Genomic DNA, 20,652 nt, shown 5'->3' with positions numbered 1-20,652 from the left:
TTTAAATGATGTTTCATAATGATTGTCCGAACAGTAAACAAAAAGTCACTGTGACGTATCAATTATGCGAATTTTATTGTGTGCCGAGAATACAATGACTCTAATTCATACACTTGTGATGATGTTATATTACATATATATTTTACGTGCATGTTCGTCCAAAGCATGTGTTTTTTTTTTTTTTAAATTGCAAGAGAATTAAACGTACTTTAAGGCTTAAACCAGGGCATAAATAACTTTGTAATGACTGTTTGGATCTGGTCAGCTTTTTATGGGTTGCACAAGTAGAAACCGACTCTTAGGATTGGGTTCTCTTTCTACAACAAAAATTACATTTTTAGGATTAGGGGGTCATATTTCGGTGTATTACACATATAATGTATGAACTTTTATGTACATATGTACGTGCACATACCGACCTCCAAGCAACAGCTTTTTAGCTCACCAATTTACCAATTTTGTTGAAAACTTACATGTGCATGCAGTAGATTGGCTTAAAAAAAAATTCTACGAGTTATTTAAGAATTTTTTTTTAAGTTCTTACATTTTAATGAACTTTGTAATTTTATTTGCTTGTTAACAACCCCCCCCCCCCCAACGTTTTGTAGTAAAAAGACACCGTGAAGGAAAAACGGAAAAATTGACAAAAGTAGAATTTTTGCAAGACACATGCAAATTTTATTCAATTCTTGAAAGTATTAGATTTCAGAAAATTACAGGTTTCAGAACCTAAAAAAATCTACTTTTACTGTAAAAAAAAAAAAAAAAAAAAAAAAAAAAAAAAAAAAAAAAAAAAAAAAAAAAAAGTAAAAATAATTTTAGTTTACCCCAACACGAAAGTAGTGCGTCACTTCTTCCTCTTTAAGAAACGAATGCGCAGAAAAGTTGAAGAAGTTACCATGGGTCAATTCCATAGATATAAATGTCGGATGACAGAGGATGTTATATAATTCTTCAAAAAAGATGATCAGAACTTATTCTTCACTTTTGATTGCTCCAATTAAAAGTTGTTTACAAGTTTCATGCTAAATAAAAAAAGACACATGACTTTGACATTGACGATAACAACCACGCCATAGATAAAACTTTTTTTTTTCCGGCACATACATTTTGCAGTCTTCTCTTGCTTTTACCGTGCAGTGAGTTTTCAAAACTTCGCCTTATTCATATTTTTCATAAATCTTACAATAATCCTAAAACAAACACATGATATTGACTGAATGGAAAGAAAATTCTTTCATGAAGAATGAATATTGCATAATATGTATGAAAAGCAAAAACTTTAACAATTTAGGTTTTTTTTTTTTTTTTGTTTGTTTGTTTGTTTGTTTTTTTTTTTTTAATTTGTGACGGCATGAAAAATTTGAAAAGCTACAAAGATCAACTTAACCACATGATTATGCGTAAATAACAACTCGAATTCATTTATTATATCTTTTATTTATAAAATCTTGTAAAATAACAACACTTGATAACAATACTGCCGAGTAAAAGAAGAACATATTTCGTCATAAATGACGTCATCAGCCTTGACATGACACAGAACAAGTGAACCAGACTCCGGGGCCATAAAACTTAGCCAGCTCACTTTTGAGATCAGAATTTGAGACGGTCTCAGATTTTGGTCTCAGTCTCAAGTTAGGTGTGCCATAAAAAATTGTCGTCTCAGTCTCAGTCTCAGTTTCTTAGTTTGGTCTCACTCTTGAGCTCAAAAAGTTAGCCAACTTAAAAGGTGTCTAACTTCTTAATTTGTGATCTCACTTTCAATATGGCGTCTTCGGCAGCGAGGTTGAATATTTTCAACATCATTCAAAGGCAGAGAAAGGCTCCACGTCCGCGTGTTTTCAAGGATAGAAGTAATCCATTGGAGGATTTGGAGCCGAATGAGGTCTATATTAAATACCGTTTCAGGCCTGCTACCATCCTCTTCCTTGTGGAATTGTTGTACGATGATCTTGTAAGACCTACAAAGAGAAACTCCGCCCTTCCCCCGCTTTTACAAGTGCTGGTAGCCCTACGATTCCTAGCCACTGGCTCATTTTATAATCTCGTTGGTGAACCACTGGGAATCGCCAAGTCTTCGACTGGAAGAGCCGCTCGCCGTGTGTGTACCTTGCTTGCGGGTTTCGCACAGAGGTACATTAAATACCCTATGGACCTATCTTCATTCAAGAGTAGATTTTTTGATATTGCAGGTACATGTGTTTAACACCCTCTTTATGAAATACAAACTATCATTTCACATTCAACGCGAAATTACTCTGTCTATGTTTTAATAATGGGTGCACATATGTCATATCGCACAATAAATTGTATGTTTTTCCCCTTTACTTAATAAAATAAGCATCTTAATAAATGCATTGAAGTTAAAAAACAATTATATATCTTTATCTACCTTTCGTTATCGATCAGTATCGGCATCCTCTGTATACCCGGTAGTTTTTGTTTTCCATCCATACTCCATTGATAAAAGAATTACCACAAGGGGAAATAAATCTTGTAGAAAGTGATTTTTTCAAACCCATTCTAAAAATGTGATAAAATCTAAATGGGCATGAAACGCAAATTGCGGCAGACGACTAGTAGTTCATTGAATGATGCATGTACTTCTACTAAAAAACAGGAGGATAATTAGGGAACCTCCCCCATTTCAGTATTCAGTGACGGAGCACAAGTCAATAAAGGATAAACGACCCTCCCCCCTTTTTTTTTTGCAGCATTCATCGACTGAGCTACCACATAAAAACACAAAAGTTAATAAAAATCGATTTTGAAATTATATTACACAGGGTGCACAAAAAAGTAGGACAGGTTAATGAAAATGGAGTTGCTATTAATTTACTCTGAATTTATTTGAAATGAAATTTTTTTGCGTGTAAAATCATCTACCGATAGAATGTAATGTAATGCTTTAGGTATTTGAGGAAAAAAATTAACTGGAAATTATGTTATAAGCCAAACAATATGATTTTTTTAACTTACCTGCTAAATATGTTAAAACTTCAGGCCAGATTTAAAAAAAAAAAGAAAAAGAAAACTTTGTACATTGGTCTCCTTTCCCTCTAGCTGAACTAGAATCACGCTAAAAAATTCTTGCTTGAAAATTTTTTTTGCTTGAACCATTGCATTATCTGTATGTATTTTTGTTTTGTTTTGTTTTTTGGTCCATGTACCATGTAGTGCCGTTTTACGTCATCGTGGTTTTGAGAGAATTAACTTAAATGAACTATATTTGGTTCATAGGATTCCCAAATGTGGTTGGGTGTGTGGATGGCACTCAAATTAAGATAAAAGCTCCAAAGGATAATGAAGCTGATTTTATAAACAGGAAAGGATTCCATTCCCTAAATGTACAGGTAATATACAAGTTATGTAATCTAAAACTTATATTTAAAACTTTTTTATTGTTTGGGTTTACATGTAAAGTAAAAGAAGATGGGCGAACAAGGCGAGCACAGTGAATATAGTGCAACAAGCATGAAGGTGAAAAATTAAATCTCAATTAAACCAAAATCTTCTTTGATATTTTGATATTTCATCTAAAATTAAAGTATACCTTATGTAAAATCTCCACAATTTGCAAAAATCTCACTAAGATTGAAATTATTTGCCTATGAAATTGCATACACACACTTGAGATGGCAAAAAGGATCATTTTCTCATACTAAAACACAATTTTTCGATATGAGTGGGTATTTGCTCCATATTTTTCAAAGTTTAACTTCAAAGTTTGCATAAAAATATACATTTTCTGGTCAACAAAAACATGGAGCAAACACCCACTATACCTTAAAAATACACTTTTATGACACAACATTCGCATCTTTACGAGAAATACTTGAAGTCCATTTAGTCAAGAGTCATATCACAAACATGATTTAAATGCCACAATTCGTCAAGAGCTGTGTAGCGTAATGGTGAGCGTGTTAGTCTCAAAGAAAAACGGTACTCGAGATTTTTATTGCCAGAGTTCGAACCCCACGAATACGACATAATTTATTTCAAAAACACAATAATTTTTTTCCGAAAAAATTTTCCTCAGAAAATTTGTTTATCATAATTTCATAAATTTCAATAATGAGAACTTTACTCTAAATACTAAATTCACAAACTGATTATGATTTTTATATATCTGAAGCTATAGGCATTCTGCGCACCTTGTTCACCCATCTCCTTTAAGGAAAATGCACACTTTTATGGAGATTTTAAGCATAGTTCCCTTCCTCTCAAATCTCAGATAGTTTAGATGATCAATTTTCTTGATACTCCAAATAATGCAGTTTATCTATTTTTTAAATGAAGTTCTTATAGCTATACAGGTCATTGCATACATAAGATGTACCGGTACTACTTGTTGTATAGCTATATTTGTAGCTGTGACCCTTTGTAAATTTCGTTAAGAATTTGTCCTTAGATATGACAATAGATTCAAGAACCATGATATCTATTATGTTATTGCAGATGATATGTGGCCCTGATTTTTCCATCACAAATGTTGTGGCTAAATGGCCAGGATCAGTCCATGATTCCAGAATTTTCAAAGAGTCTGCGTTATGTAGAGAATTTGAAAATGGTACCTTGTTATGACTATCAATTTCTCTTTGATTCTTGTCTGAGAATTGCAGTTTTGCATTTCTTATTAAATGATTTTTTTTTTTTTATTTCAGTTATCATTTTCATTGAAATTTAAAATCATTCAATCTGTTCCTGTTTTGGAAAAAAATATATTTTGAAAATCTTAATTTATATGCTTCCAAATATTTTTAAGAGTAGGAATTCTGCTATATTTATAAGAAAACTCTGTTTGTACAAACATGCTAGCTATAGGTCGTATACCTTGACTGTAAAAACAATGAAAGTTAATGACAAGCATATACCTTTTTTGAAAATCACATATTAAGGAAAAAAATAATAAGGCCTTAATTCAATTTATCATCATAATAGAAATTCACTTAATTCCCACTGCAGGACACATACAAGGAATACTTTTGGGAGATTCAGGGTATGCCCTTAAACCCTACCTGATGACGCCATACCTGAACCCATCTGAGATTCATATGCAGCGGTTTAATACTGCCCACTGTAGGACAAGAGTGTTGATAGAGCAGACATTTGGCATCATTAAGCGTAGGTTCTCATGTCTACACACTGAATTACGAGTGTCACCCCAGAGGGCCTGTGTTGCCATCATTGCCTCTTGTGTCTTACACAACATCGGTATTATGCGAGGAGACATTTTGCCAAATGCGGACATCATCATAAATGATGAGTGGGATGAGGCGGAAGACTTGGGAGGTGATGGCAAAACTGTACGTGACCATATAGCCTTGAATTACTTCTGAAAGTGAGTATAATTCTCTATAATTTCTAAAGCCAACAATTCAAAAGGAATTGAAATGCTTATTACAATAATTAATGTGTTGTTTTCATGATGCCATTCTTAAAAAAATGCCATCATAACAAGTGGCAAATACTCAGAGTGATTAACATGGAAATCTATTAAAATATGAAAATGAATTAATTAACATACTGTATATCCAATAAGACGTGAAATCTAGGCCCATTTAATTATTATAAAATAAAACAATTACTCCATAAAAGTGCTTACACATGTAAAGTCACAGTAAAGATGAAATTCTTTAAGTTCATTAATTTCATCAATCTTCATGTTCAGAGCAATATCTCCTATCAGATCTGACCAGATAAGAATCTGCATTCACAGTTCTGTAAACTGTGAAAGAGACAGACAGCTTGATGACATCAGAGAATTTTTTTTCATTTCTATTAGCTCAATTTCTGATGACACTTTCTTCATTTTTAGTTTGATATATTCCATTTCTAACTTGAGTTTTTCTTTCTCAGCAAATAAAACCTCTACATGTATGTCATTAATGTTAATTTTTCTTTTTCTGGATGTATCTTTAGGAGATGTCTCTGTCTGGAGAGTAGTGGACTGTGCTGTGCTGCAGCTTGATGGTCCTGGTTCGTCTACGTTCATCTCTTTGTTGGTCACTGACTGTTGTTCTACATTTGACATAACGAAATTTTTTTGATAGAAATTCTTTTTTTTTTTTTTGGTATTAAATATATATTACATCTATAAATACATACATACATACATACATACATACATACATACATACATATATATATATATATATATATATATATATATATATATATATATATATATATATATATATATATATATATATATATATATATATATATATATATATAAATTCGCAATGTCAGTGTATTATTAGCTTATTAAGCAAAATTAATACAGGCACATTTTATTTATTTATTTTAATTTCCAATAAGATTTTGTTTACCCGGTTGACATAAATTTGGGATGTTTTGTGTTTCTAAACCTCCCTCAACACCCTCCAGGGAGGGTCTTCCAGATAGGAGAGAGAGCACAGCCTCATCTATTGGGGAGGGAGACGGAGGCTTTGGACCTCCACCTGTTACAGGATACTTCCCCTGACTATTCAGTTTTTTAGCTGCAAAAAATGGCAATAATTGAATATAATAAAATCAAGTATAATATAATGCTAAAAGTTCTTGATTATGACTGAAAACTCATATCATAGATGTAGCCACGGGTAAGTTTGTACCCCCCCCCCCACTCCCCTTTTCCATCTTTTAATTTTTGATTAACCCATCTTTCTCCCTTTAGGTGTGTAACATACTGGTATATGCCAAAAAACATTATCAAATTATTTGCAGACTATAAAGTAATAATTAATGATTACCTCGTTGCTTCATGTTTGACCATTGTTTTTTTACTTGTTTCATTGTTCTTTTCTTGGTGGTCCCCTTTCTGAATAAGTATGATAAATATCTTCATTACATTATAGAATAAAAATTTATGGAATTTGCATTAATGTATTATCTCTTTAGGAAAAATGTATGTTAATGTCATATAGATTTTATTTGGGGGGGGGGGTATAAAAAGAACAATACCCTGTCTGGTGCCCCAAAGTCCTATCTCAAAGAGAGTTGTCTCTCTTTTATTTTTTATAAGCTTTTGCAATTAAATTTTACATGACAACTCCCTACGGCCTAAAGAAGACGCATATTGATTTTTAGGTCAAAAGGTTTAGTAAAGGCTAAACTAGACACTGCTGACCTTTTTTTTTTTTTTTGCTTGTCAAGGAATTTGGTAGTTGATAGTGCCCCCCCCCCCCCCCAAATGAAAATGTATGGTTGTGCCCCCTCAAAGTGAAATTGCTTCCTACGGGCCTGCTATGTGTTGTTTTGACAATATAGAACGTGATTAAAACACGTATATGTGACCTACTGTTTGCATTTGATTCATTGGAAAGTCAAGTTCCTCAATGATCTGGGGGTATCAGTGATTCTCGCTTAGGATGTGAGAGGCCCCGGGTTCAAATCCCGGATGATCCTGGGTTTTTTCTTTTCGATTTACTGAATGATAGTATATAGCATATGAAGTGAAGAAGTTATGACCTATGGCGTGTACAAACTTCCTCATAAAATCATTATCACAGTGTGATAAATATTTTACATAAAAAGAATCTTCTGTACACATTTTAAAGAATAAGCAATCAAATCTATATATCCATATTGGCATTTTTTTTTTTATTTGCTTCAGTACATACATTTAATAATTCTGCAAATGCGGAAGGGGGGGGGGGGAGTCGAACCCCCCCCCCCCCCCTAATCTGAACATGCTCTTCTTTTTTTCCTTAAGCGGGGGACAGAAATTCTCTGAATTATCTTGTAACGAATTAGCAACTGCAAGTTGACTCTAATCACAGGACTTGGCATACCTTTCAATTTTACCGAATTTTTTAAAATGAGTAGCTCATTAAACATACTTGTATCTTACGGGTTAATGAGTAAGTCTGTCCTCCATAATGATTATAATAATTTTATTTCTCTTTGATATATTTTCCTCTGTGTTCACGTTTGTTAACGTGTGTTATAATGTTTGGGTTTTCTGTGGGGAGGGGGGGTGGTAGGAAGAATAAGTTTAAGAAAAACATCTCTCCGAATTGATAATAATAAAAACAAACAAACAATCGAGTATACACATAATTATGCATTAAGGTATGTCACTCGTGAAATTTGTTATATCAAGGATTTTTTTAGAAGTATATTTTGGATAAGTACTCGTATAGTATGACTCAAAATCGCAGAGAAAACAGGGGGTCAGTGTGCATCTTACTGATCTACGGTACAATTAAGTTGACCTTTTTGCACTTAAATTTTAACACTTTGATTAATCACTTTAACCTTTATCATATTTTATCAGATGTAACCATGGCAATAAATATAATCTTATTTTACGTAAAATAGTTTGAATAATATTTATCATTGAACAAATCTTGCAAATTAATGCGCGTAAATTATTGTGTGACCTTTTTGCACTAAAAAAGTAACATATTTGGGGTATTAAAAATCTAAATAGGCAATAAAATATTTTCTTGTATCAAACTTTTTACGACTTAAGTGCTGATCAGTCTAAAGTATCGAGTAGTTTAAAATAATGAAAGAAAAATTTGGGGTCAGTGATGTAAATTTTGAAATATTGGTCAAAATATGCGATTTTCAGGCAAAAAACGGTGTTAATTTTATCTTGACTTCTTTAATATATCTTCATTTCTCGGCAAAGTTTGTTGAGGGAAGGTGTAAAATTTGTTATAAAAATATAAATTGAGACCTATATTTAATATTCCTAGCATATCATAACGGAAAATATTCTCTGAGTAAAAATATGTGAGGCTAAAGTTCCAAGATATTAAAATTAACAAATGTGTTGATTTGAAGAATTTTCTTCTAAATATCCTTCCACCACAAGAAATAGTCCCTCATAAATCTTGCTTCTTTATGAATTTTTGAGCAGTTTTTTCATTGAATGTTGAACAATTTACATTGTTTCATTTAAATATGTCATAAAAACTGAATTTTAATAAATAGTTTTGAAGTAAGAGGTTCTGCCTGAACTTTTCTAAAAAGCTGACGAGTGACATACCTTAACAGAATATTTAAAACATTTTAGCCCCCCCCCCCAAAAAAAAAAAAAAAATGACGGAGTCCGTGACAACGTACAATATATATTAATGGTTTAAATTATTAAATGATAGACCCGAACTTTTTTCTTAAAAACTCATATTTTTTATGAGTTCTACCCCCCCCCCCCCCCATTCTCCAAACTCTTTTTTTCGCTAACATGGATCAGCTAAATAAAATATACCCAAAAAATTTGCTGATTGCAGATATAATATTAAGTATGATTTTGTTTATCCCTCATAAATATCTTAAAGAAAGTTTTTATACTTACGCATCGACAATTGCTGTTATCTCTTCCCAGGCGCGATTTTTCTCTGATATGCCGCACTGGGCACCTCTAAACTTTGAGTCCAAAACACCTACCCGCTGACTTGCTTCCTCGTATAATATTTCTTTTTCTAGCTTACTCCAGTATGGTTCGTTAACGTTTTTTTCCTCATTATTTTTTGTTAAAAGAAATTCTATATCATTATCTGCCATGTTTCCTTTTTGCTGCCTGCTGCTTTAATTACCGTTGATGACGTCAGTGGCGTCAATTATTAAAAATGACGTAACAATTAACATATAGTAAGCATAAAGAACAAAAAACAGTATTTATTTTAAATTTTATTTTTATACTTTTCATTATTGCGCAATACTTAGTGGGCGTGGCACTGTCACATGTAAACAATATCCCACAATTCATTCGATATCCTGCTCGGTTTTGGTCTCAGTTTCTGTCTCAAGTGAGGAAATTTGAAATGAGCTCACTCTGCCTTTATGGCACACTAAAAGTGAGACGGTCTAAGTTAAGCCCGGAATCTGAGATTTTTAGATTGATCTCAAAAGTGAGCTGGCTAAGTTTTATGGCCCCGGAGCCAAAGGCGTAGATTAACTGATCTAATATTTACAAAACTACTTTATTGAATATGAAACCATCGCCTATTTTTAAATCTAATCATCAAAACAGGAAAATAATTTATTTAAAACAGTTATATAGATAATGAATTTATTTGGTCGCAATGGAGGTGCACAACGACAAGGAATATAAAGAATATCGCTGGCAAGATCAGCGTATTCCAAATTTACATCAAAAGTGCAAGGGCATAGATAAATCTGTTTGAGCTGAGATATGGAATATCAATTGTTTATACAGTGTATATTTTGAAAAGTGCTAGGTACGTATTCTGATCTGCATATCATTATTTTTTTTTTTATTTTTAACAGAATGAAAGCGAAATGGGAATTTTTAGCTATTGTTCGCATTTTCTGCAAAATTAAGATAGGTCCAGACCTTCAAAGTTTTCTGTCAAAATATTTTTTTTTTTCATTTGAATACCTTAAATATCTCGTAAACTAACCAAAAAGCCCATAAAACACATGCCTTTGCGTTTTTATACAACCTGCCCCAGAATACATACCTATCGAATTTCAACAGCCAAAAATTACAAAGAGAAGTATGATCTCATATTTTATTTACTTATTCACCAAAGCACATCATATTTAGATTAAAATTGTTGAAAATCAAATATATTCATTTGCCAAGAGAATTTTTGAAGACTTTCACTAGAAAACATTAACAAATTGATTTTTAATCTGCCCACGTCCTTCAATTCCCAAAAAAAAAAAAAAAAAAAAAAAAAAAAAAAAAAAAAAAAATCACAAAATACCATAATTTTGAATAATTTTCAAAACCTGAACCGATTACATGCTCTTTTTTCTTTAAAATTATTTAGAATTATATCCAGGTTACCAGAAACATATATTTCATCATGGATGGCCGCATAAATTTTACAAAACAGTGAACATTTCTAGCCCCATTTTGGGGATATCAAGTTTTACAAATTTGAAAAAAGTAAAATATAATAAGATGATGCAGTCTTAAAATCAATAAAATTAAATCTCAATTCAATTTGTATGAAAAATACGAAATATTTTTTGTCCATACAAGCAATTAAAATGATTGTGTTTGTGTGTGTATAAAACGACTTATAGATACAACGGACGGAGTGCAATGTTTGAATGTCCATAAATAATGTATATTAAATGTCTTGTATCCACAATTACACTGTTATAAACAATTATATACTTGATGTATTGCTAAATCTCATTAAAAACACATTTCAATAGACAAGGTGATATCCAGAGTTTTATAATCGCTTATAAAATTAAAACCAGATCCGCAAAGTATCGATCTTCCTTAACAGTACTTCCAACCAGCATAAACTAGCTCCCAGCACTTTTCGGGTAAACGATGTTAACCTTTCTTAATGTGTATCACTTTTTCTCGTAAAACAAGCGTATACCCTTGCACTAGCCTTATTTTCTACATTCAACTTAACAATGTTAACAAAGAAATACATGTCTCATAAGCCGTTTCAAGTCTTTCCAGTCTTGAAATGAAAATAGACATTTACACAACATATCTGTCACAAATGATTGAAGAAAAGCTTCTCCCATCCCTCAAATAAAGTATTTTGTGCAAAGAAAATATATTATAATTGTTTTGATTGATGGAGACAGTAGAGGGAGAGAGAAATTAAAAATATTTTATTAGTGTATTTACTTTAAGTAGTCAACACTTAGAACATAGGAGGCATACAAGTTTACTACATGGGTTTAAAGAACTTTTCATTATTTATTATGTAAAAACACTTCCCTGCATGAAACTATAATTTTCAAAAAGAAACAACCTGGATTCATCTTACCCGTAACATGTGCATGGATTAGAGAGGCCAAAAGAGAAATTATTCAGAGTTAATGAAGCTAAAGATTATAACTTTTTCAAGTTTTTTTCTCAGGTAAATAATTTTGTAATTTTTGAAATCTTCTTTCAGGCAAAAAATCTGATGTTAAAACTTGATAATTGAACAGCTTTCATATTCTTTAACTTGCATTAAAAATGCTTTTAAAAATGATATATAAACAGGAGTAATTTAGTATATTTATCACAATTATGTATCCCAACATGTTTATATTTGAGGACAATTACTTACGAAGGCAAATTATTTTTGGGCAAAACTTGTCCTAAGTCCTGTGACAGTGAATCACTTCTTTCTTCTATTTGGTAACACTCATCAGCTGAAAAAAGACATCTATAATCTAAAAGATATATAAAGTTCAATTTATCAAGATTAACTAGGGAAATAAAATACACCTTTAAAATTATATAGAATTAACAACACATTCAGGGAGATCAGTTAACATTACCGTTTTTTCAATTAATTTTCCGAAACCTTTTATTTTAATATCTTCAACATTCTTTTTTAAAGTATTCAAAATAAAATAAAATTGAAATAAAATAAGTTTTAGTAAAAAATGAAAAAAAAAAAAAAAAACAAAAACAAAAAAAAAAAAAAAAAAACCAAGAGGCCCATGGACCACATCACTCACCTGAGCACACTGGCTAGGAAGAAGCAGAAATCAGTTCAGTATATTGAAAAGTTTTAAGGGGGGGGGGCAAACTTAAATTTACACTACCTCAGGATGCTTCTATATCAATATTACTAATCATGACTTTCCTGTTCTTAAACAGAAGAATTTTAAAGATTTTTTTTTTCCTATTTATCTCTATATGTAAAACTCTGATTGGTCATTGTGGCCCCACCCTACCAAACGTACATTTGAACAAATTTGAATCTACACTACTTGTGGATGCTCCTATAATAATATGTCTAATCATGGCTTTGCTGTTCTTAAGCAGCATATTTTTCAAGACGAATCCTATTTATTCTTATGCAAAACTTTGACCCTCTGTTGTTCCCCAACCCTGGGGGGGGGGGGGGGGGAGTCATGATTTGAACAAACTTGATTCTACAATACCTAAGGTTGCTTCTGTGTATATATGACTAATAATGGCTTAGTTGGTCTTGAGGAGGAGATTTCATAAATATTTCCTATGTAACGTGTATGATCAGGTTCTTACAAGGGATATATAGGTTTTCCTTTCACTCTGTCTGATTTAATGATTGGACAGCTATGTCTGAGGGTATATCACATAGTACTTAAATTTTCTATGTGACGGTACATATTGTCGTTTTGTACATATTGTCGTCGGTGACAATATGTACATACCCTTACTGAACATATTGTCGTCCATCGGTGCATCGGTGCATATTGTAGCCGGCGACAATATGTACAGAGACGATCCTCCTGCAAATTGGACAAAAAAATGTACAGTCGCGCATCGGTACATTTTGTCGTCGGCGACAATATGTACTGTGAACATTTGCACATTTCGTCGCCGATAAAATGTATTGAAGAATATTTACTATAATGTCGTGAAGAGAGAGAGAGAGAGAGAGAGAGAGAGAGAGAGATATAAAAAGAAACACAAATTGTGGTGCAGATAAATAAGTAATAAAGTTGTATTTATTTAGAATAACTCGTAAAACTGTAGCGAGAAAAGGTTTTGTTTAGAAAATTGTGCCCAGCATTAGTGTACATCACTATGATATGTCAAGATACCTTAATTCTTGAGATAATCTGATAAATCAGCCATGTTTTTCTACTTATATACACTTGGAAATTGTTTTTTTTTTTCTTTTTTTTCTTTTTCTTTTTCTTTTTTTTTTTGTGGATCAGTAGTAATGATCATCTGGAAATTATTTTTTGCGTTATTGTTATACATGGGCCGAAATGATTGATACTGGGGTTGATATTTTAGCTCACCTGAGCTTAAAGCTCAAGTGAGCGTTTCTGATCAAATTTTGTCTGTCGTCCGTCTGTCTGTAAATTTTTCACATTTTCAGCTTCCTTTCAAGAACTACTGGGCCGCCAATTTCAACCAAACAGCCACAAAACATCCTTGGATAAAGTAGATTCAAGTTTGTTACAATGAAGTGTCAAACCCTCTTTCAAGGGAAGTAGTTAACAATTAGTGAAAATTAAGTGACATTTTTTAAAAAGTTTTCTCAAGAACCACAGTGTCAGTTAAGCTAAATTATGTAAAAGCTTCAAAATAAAGTGTAGATTTAATTTTATTCAGATCAATTCCCAAGGGGGAATGGTAGGACTACAATAGGTTATCAAAGGTTTTCATAGAATATATGGGGAAAAAAATCTTTCAAAATCTTCTTCTCAAGAACCACTGGGTCAGAAGAGATGATATATATATGAAAGCTTCATTACATAGTATACATGTTCGTTCAAATTTGTAGGTGCTGGTACAAAAAAGATCCCCCATGCCCAATGGCCCTGAGGGCTGAGTATAGGTCTAAATTTGCAGCAATCCACCGGCAAGCTGTATGAGTGAAAAATATCGAGAGGGGCGTTAGCAACAAAGAAACAAACAAAAAAACTCAAATTTCAAATCATGACCACCAGGGTTAGGGTGGGTCCACAATGGGTTATCGAAGTTTTACATAGGAATATAGACAGGGAACCTTTAAAAATCTTCTAGAGAACTAAAAGCAAATATAGTACTAGCGCACCGCCCCCAGTTTGATTTCCTTTGGGGGGGGGGGTTGTTTGTTTAACATATATTTAATCCACAGGTAAAATTTCATAAATAAGTAATTTACTTAACATATACAGTAATATACACTAACACACCTTCACATACATATGTCATTTTCTTTTTGACATCTGAACCGCCCCCCCCCCCCCCCCCCCAGTTCAGAAATTTCTTGATCTACCACTGAGAATATCGGTAGGCCCGAAATTAGTGATGTTTATATGGAAGCATTCCAAGGTAGTGTAGATTCAAGTATCTTCAAATCATGACCCCGGGGAAAAGGGTTGGGCCCTGAGGGCCGAGTATAGGTCTAAATTTGCAGTCCTGCACCGGTAAGTGGTGGCATCTACGTATGAGTGAACAAAATATAGAGAGGGGCGTTAAACAACAAAGAAACAAACAAAAAATTAATCTCAAATCATGACCCCAGGAATAGGGTGGGGTCTCAATTGGCGATCAAAAATTTGCATAGGTGTGTATATAGGAAAATTCTTTAAAAATCTTCTCAAAAACAGCAAAACAATGATTAGTCATATTTATATAGAAGCATTGCCATGCATTGTCATGTATTGATGGACAACAATATGTGCAGTGAGGGTAGGTACACATTGTCGCCGGCAAAAAATATAAACAGGACGACAAAATGTACCGTCACGATCACGCTTCAAGAAATAGCATACGAGACACGTCAGTGTGATTTACACAACAATTACATTTACAAAACTGCAAAAAAAAAAAAAAAAAAAAAAAAAAAAAAAAAAAAAAAAAATCTTCAGGCATCAATATCTGTGGGATATGGTGGCATATTTCTGCCCCTTGTGTGCAAGTTATTTTTCTATCAAATATGTTGACATGCAAGATAGTTATGTCAACATGCAACATAAATATGTTGACATGCAAGAAAATTACAATCAAATATAAATTATAACAAATCTTCAAAAATCTCAAATATCGCCCACATGTGACATCCAACATGCTAGATGCTACTTATTTATGTTAACATGCAACTTATTTATGTTAACATACAAGATAAATATGTTGACATGCAACATATTTATGTCGACATGCAACTTATTTATGTTGACATGCGACTTATTTATGCTGACATGCAACTTAGTTATGTCGACATGCGAGATAAATATGTTGACATGCAACTTATTTATGTCGACATGCAACTTATTTATGTTTACATGCAACTTATTTATGTTGACATGCAACTTAGTTATGTTGACATGCGAGATAAATATGTTGACATGCAACATATTTATGTCTACATGCAACATATTTATGTCGACATGCAACTTGGTTATGTTGACATGCAAGATGAATGTGTTGACATGCAACTTATTTATGTAAACATGCAACATATTTATGTCGACATGCAACTTATTTATGATGGCATGCTGTTTGTTTAAATGAGGGTATATTTTAATCAAAATCTGTGGTTGCAGTAAATGAAAAGCTTAACCTCTGAACGTTCATCTGGTCTCTACACAACTGACAAGGTAAAACTTTGTTTTAGATCTGATATAAAACTGATATTGGATGTAATGAAGATCTTTTGGTTGATTAATCTGGTCTTTTGTATAATCCTTAAGGAGAATAATTCTTGGTGTCAATATCTCTTTTGGTCAGAGTGTGCAATTCTTAAATAATATGTGTTCTTCATGTAGCTATTATTTGATCAAACATAGTACTTTTAGTACTTCACTATCTTCAGTGGCGGATCCAGGAATCTTGAAAAGGGGGGCCCCGACCAGTTTGTGGTCGGGGTAGGGGCCCATGATCACACCAAAAAAATTGATTTATTAAATCTTATGTATATTTCGGACACAAAAGGGGGAGCCCGGGCCCCCTGCCCCCTCTAAATCCGCAGTGCTATCTTACATAAGTTTAATTGAATTGCAATTTTTTTTATATAATAAACTCTTACATGCCAAATCATGGTGTATTTATAGAATGATTTAGTTTGATATACATTTACACATGTAGAAAGCAAAACAAAAATTCATTGTGTATAAAGTATTTTTCCCATTTTTTTCAGCGACAAAAATACTATGAGTGAAAATATTTATACACCTGCTCTGGCTCAACGCTTGGTTGTGGACGGACTATCTCTCAGTAGGAATGAAATGATTGCTGTTTATTACCACTCTGGTTATACTATTCAGGATATCATTGAATTTCTTGCGAGCAAACATAACATTGCTCTTAGTGCAAGACAAATTCATCGAGTTTTAAGGGAAATGAATCTGACGAGACGAAACAACCAGCCACGTTTGGAGGACATTGTAACGGCTATTCTACATGAACTTTCAGGCTCGGGCGGTGACATAGGCTATACAGGAATGAGGAGACGTCTGCTAATCGACTATAACCTAAATGTGTCTTGTGAATTGGTGCGCCTTGCATTAACTGTTTTGGACGCAGAAGGTGTAATAAGGCGTAGACAACGTCGTCTTCAGCGTAGAAGGTACATTAACGAAGGGCCTAATTTTTGTGTTCATCTAGATGGCTGGGACAAGTTAAAACCATTCGGAATTTCCATTCATGGCTGTGTAGATGGCTTTTCAAGACGTATTCTCTGGCTCAGAGCTTGCAATTCTAACAAAAACCTTGAGTATATATCCAGATTTTATATAGATTATATCAAAGAAATAAACGGGATTCCTGTAGTCGTATACGCAGACAGGGGTACTGAGAACTCCATAGTTCGAGATTTGCAATACGCTTTGCAATGGAATCACCAGGATCCCTTGCAAGGACTGTCAAGTTTTAGGTATGGATCGTCATATAGAAATACAAGAATAGAGCGATTTTGGCGGTGTTTACGAGAAATGTGTGGCAACTTTTGGATAAATTACTTTAAGGATATGGATAATTTAGGTGTTTTTGACACCTCCGACATAGTCCACCTGGAGTGTGCTAGGTATTGTTTCTTACCAATTATCACCAGCGAATTGAACAGAGTTATACAGCATTGGAATGAACACACAATTAGAAGAAACCGCAATGCAGATTGTCCGTCTGGAAAACCAGATGTTATGTATTTTCATCCCGAAATTTACCAAACAAGAGATTTCAAAATGCCTCTACCTGATAATCTGAATGGCATAGAACAAGAATATTGTGCCTACCCTCCTGCGAATGGTGTTTCAATGGAATTTGAAGTTATTGGTACTCAAATAAGAATGGAAAACGGTTTGAATTACACACCAAACACTGTAGAAGAAGCAACAGAACTCTTTATCCGAATAAAAGACTATGTAGATCGCTTATAAATTACATGTATCTACATACATTTACTTGACTCTTGTTGTTTTAAGGAGGTACATTTTTCTTTATGTTCCGAATATTGTTTGATAAAGGAATGAGAAATTGTATCTTTGCGAGGTTTTGTGTATTTAATTGCAAATGTGTATTTCCAGTAAAGTATGTCTATTAATAGTACATAATATTAGTAATTCTTTTTTTGAAATCTGCTTTAACCGTCAAGGTCAAAAATCATAATGAATTCAAAAAATTGTTATGAGTACTGTTGAGTGTTGAAGTAAGAGTACAAAAGCGTATTTTCCTATGGAATAAAGAATGCGTTTGGTCAGCATTTTTTTTTAGATAACTAGGTCAAACTTTTAATTCAAGGTAAAAAATTAAAAAGAATTGTTCCTTTTTAATGAAGCTGTCATAAATAATGCACCTGTAAATAATAAAAGCTCTAGATCTATTCTCCCTCATTCAGAACATACCTACTTGACATTAAAAAGGACACTGTTACGATTTTGGTCACATTTTATATTACCATTTTTATTGTTTAAAATATTAAATTAGTTAACTGCACTTCATACCTTTTATTCTTAAACTGTTTCATGTAGAACTTCACTGAATTCATGAATCATTGAGATGTCTACCATCACATAGGGCCCCACTCAAATAATGGACAATAGGATGAAAAGCATTTCAGAGAATTTTGCTTTGACCTTGACCTATAACTTAGAAATTGTCCAGTTGGCATAAAACTTTTATTTCAGTCTCATTACCCCTTACCAAAAGCCATTTATTTTTGGTTCTGAACAAGATTAAGCAAGTGAAAAATATTATTCAAGGTCACTGCACATCCTTTGACCACAGACACTCTGTGGAAGTATGAACCAGACTGGACCAAGGGGAGAAAAGATGTGCTCCGGACAAAGATTTTCCATATACAATTCTGCAATGACCTTAACCTTAGACCTTGAAACATAGTTTATAGTTCAAGGTCAATGCACACCCTTTAAAAGAGATCTCGGACGGACAGATGGACGGATGGACACACTAATTCCTATAGGGCGCCGCAGAGAGGGGCCCTTAAAACGTTTTATTGTCTATGGTCACGTTTCTGAATCGCCAGGACATTTTATGAAAGGAAATGCAATTTATACTTTGTTGTCCACCTCATATTATAGAAAATAATTTAAACTGCAATATCTGGTTGAATAAATTTTCGATCATTAAAATCAACTTCAATTTTACCGACAGAAAAAAACCCAGAACCGTGCCTCATTGCACATGTCCTGGGTAGTAACGAATCTGCACGCACGCACAAATGTTCATAGTTGTGTATCACATAATTTCTTTTGCATTTAAATTTAATCATTTAATTCAAAATCTTATCATTTTGAAAATCGATCATACTTAAAAAAGTATATATCCCAAATGAAATCACAAATCGATCATATTCACTGAAAACTTTGTCGCCATTCCTGGGTCTTCGGGAACTTACATGGATTTGTGATTTTTTGGATATTTACTTTTTCAAAATTATATATATATATATATATCCGCTACTGCTTCAATGCGGTCGACATTTTTACGGTTTGGAAGCATAACTGATTTTACAAAAATCAAACAAGGGTTGTTAAGACTTCTTAAAAAAAATAAATGTTGCTGAACTTTGATAAATCACAAGACTAACTGAAATGAAATACAAAAAAAAACTGTTTTTTTTTTTATTTTTATTTTTTTTTTTAAAATACAATTCTCTAATTGAACTATTGCAACCAAATTAAAAAAACGTGGCAATATGGGGGGGGGGGGGAAATTAAAATCGATGACAATAAATCATAATAGATCACTTAAATAAAATATCAAAAAACTTGCGTTAAGAGTCTTAATAAAGTTCCAAATATTTCAATTTGAAATTAGCAAATGTAACGCAGATGAGTCATTTGGTACATTAAAACACCCTGTTATTTTTCTTTGATAAAGCAAGTTGTTTTTTAATACCCTCTTTACATTGAACTCACCAGGTTTTAATTTAGATATCATATATGGGGAAAAAATGAATTTATTAATAATATTCAATTTGAATAAAACTGAAAAAGGTAATGTTTTAGAGAAATGTGGCAAATTTGGATGCTATTGAAAATGATCTTCAAGTGTCTTGATAAAAAAAATCAACTACCGGGTACTAATTTATTTTGAGGTAAACAATCAAACAAAATGCACATTGAAAATGATATATAAACCATGGTGATTAAGATAATGTACACAAGTTGTCTAAAAATAATTCCTCTCGGGAGCACAATGTAAGCATGTGGAGTGAAAAGGGTATAACAAAATTCATAAAATAACAACCATGCATATCAAAACTTCAGAGTTGTTCAGATACACGCAAGTATTTTGACAATGCATGTGTAAATGGTACAAAAACCGTGTATCGGCACCAAACTAAAGAAACATAATAAAGTAATTGAAAATCATAAAAAATGTAGCTTAATTGTTTAAGCTATATGGGTCATTGTAGACTGCTAGGTTGCAGTCACTTTAACTATTAACAATGATCATGAGCCCTGCTTAACCCGCATAGCATGTTAACATAACTCAGTTGCATGTTGACATAAATAAGTTGCATGTCAACATATTTATCTCGCATGTCAACATAAATAAGTAGCATGTTATCATAACTAAATTGCATGTTGACTTAAATAAGTTGCATGTCAACATAACTAAGTTGCATGTCAACATATTTATCTCGCATGCCAACATAACTAAGTTGCATGTTGACATAAATAAGTTGCATGTCGACATAAATAAGTTGCATGTCGACATAACTAAGTTGCATGTTGACATAAATAAGTTGCATGTTGACATAAATAAGTAGCATGTTTACATATCTAAGTTGCATGTTGACATAAATA

At 32.7% G+C, this 20,652-nt stretch overlaps 3 protein-coding genes across 4 annotated transcripts; 2 read left to right on the top strand and 1 right to left on the bottom strand.

Moving 5' to 3' along the window:
- The first annotated feature begins 1,558 nt into the window (after window positions 1-1,558).
- LOC133176204 (putative nuclease HARBI1) lies at window positions 1,559-5,965 on the top strand. Of its 2 annotated transcripts, XM_061311362.1 has the most exons (5): window positions 1,559-2,195; window positions 3,244-3,356; window positions 4,462-4,573; window positions 4,969-5,344; window positions 5,929-5,965. In XM_061311362.1, the coding sequence occupies exons 1-4, from the start codon at window positions 1,769-1,771 to the stop codon at window positions 5,340-5,342; spliced, it is 1,026 nt and encodes a 341-aa protein (XP_061167346.1). In that variant the 5' UTR covers window positions 1,559-1,768; the 3' UTR covers window positions 5,343-5,344; window positions 5,929-5,965. The 2 variants fall into 2 exon arrangements, with proteins under 2 accessions (XP_061167346.1, XP_061167347.1); XM_061311363.1 differs by lacking the exon at window positions 5,929-5,965 and having other exon boundaries at window positions 4,969-5,380.
- LOC133176205 (uncharacterized) lies at window positions 5,717-9,551 on the bottom strand. Its single transcript, XM_061311364.1, has 4 exons — window positions 9,314-9,551; window positions 6,759-6,826; window positions 6,345-6,506; window positions 5,717-5,988 (listed from the first exon to the last, which is right to left on the bottom strand). Exons 1-4 carry the CDS (start codon window positions 9,520-9,522, stop codon window positions 5,717-5,719), a joined length of 711 nt encoding a protein of 236 aa, XP_061167348.1. The 5' UTR covers window positions 9,523-9,551.
- Window positions 9,552-16,533: 6,982 nt separating this feature from the next.
- LOC133176270 (uncharacterized) lies at window positions 16,534-17,757 on the top strand. The gene has a single exon (XM_061311415.1). It carries the CDS (start codon window positions 16,534-16,536, stop codon window positions 17,755-17,757), a length of 1,224 nt encoding a protein of 407 aa, XP_061167399.1.
- Window positions 17,758-20,652: the final 2,895 nt, after the last annotated feature.

The sequence above is a fragment of the Saccostrea echinata genome, unplaced genomic scaffold, assembly GCF_033153115.1.
Source record: "Saccostrea echinata isolate AGI-Se365-2 ecotype Australia unplaced genomic scaffold, CSIRO_AGI_Sech_v1 ptg000072l, whole genome shotgun sequence".
In the NCBI taxonomy this organism is placed as follows: Eukaryota; Metazoa; Mollusca; class Bivalvia; order Ostreida; family Ostreidae; genus Saccostrea; species Saccostrea echinata.
This window is presented reverse-complemented; position numbering and strand designations above follow the sequence as displayed.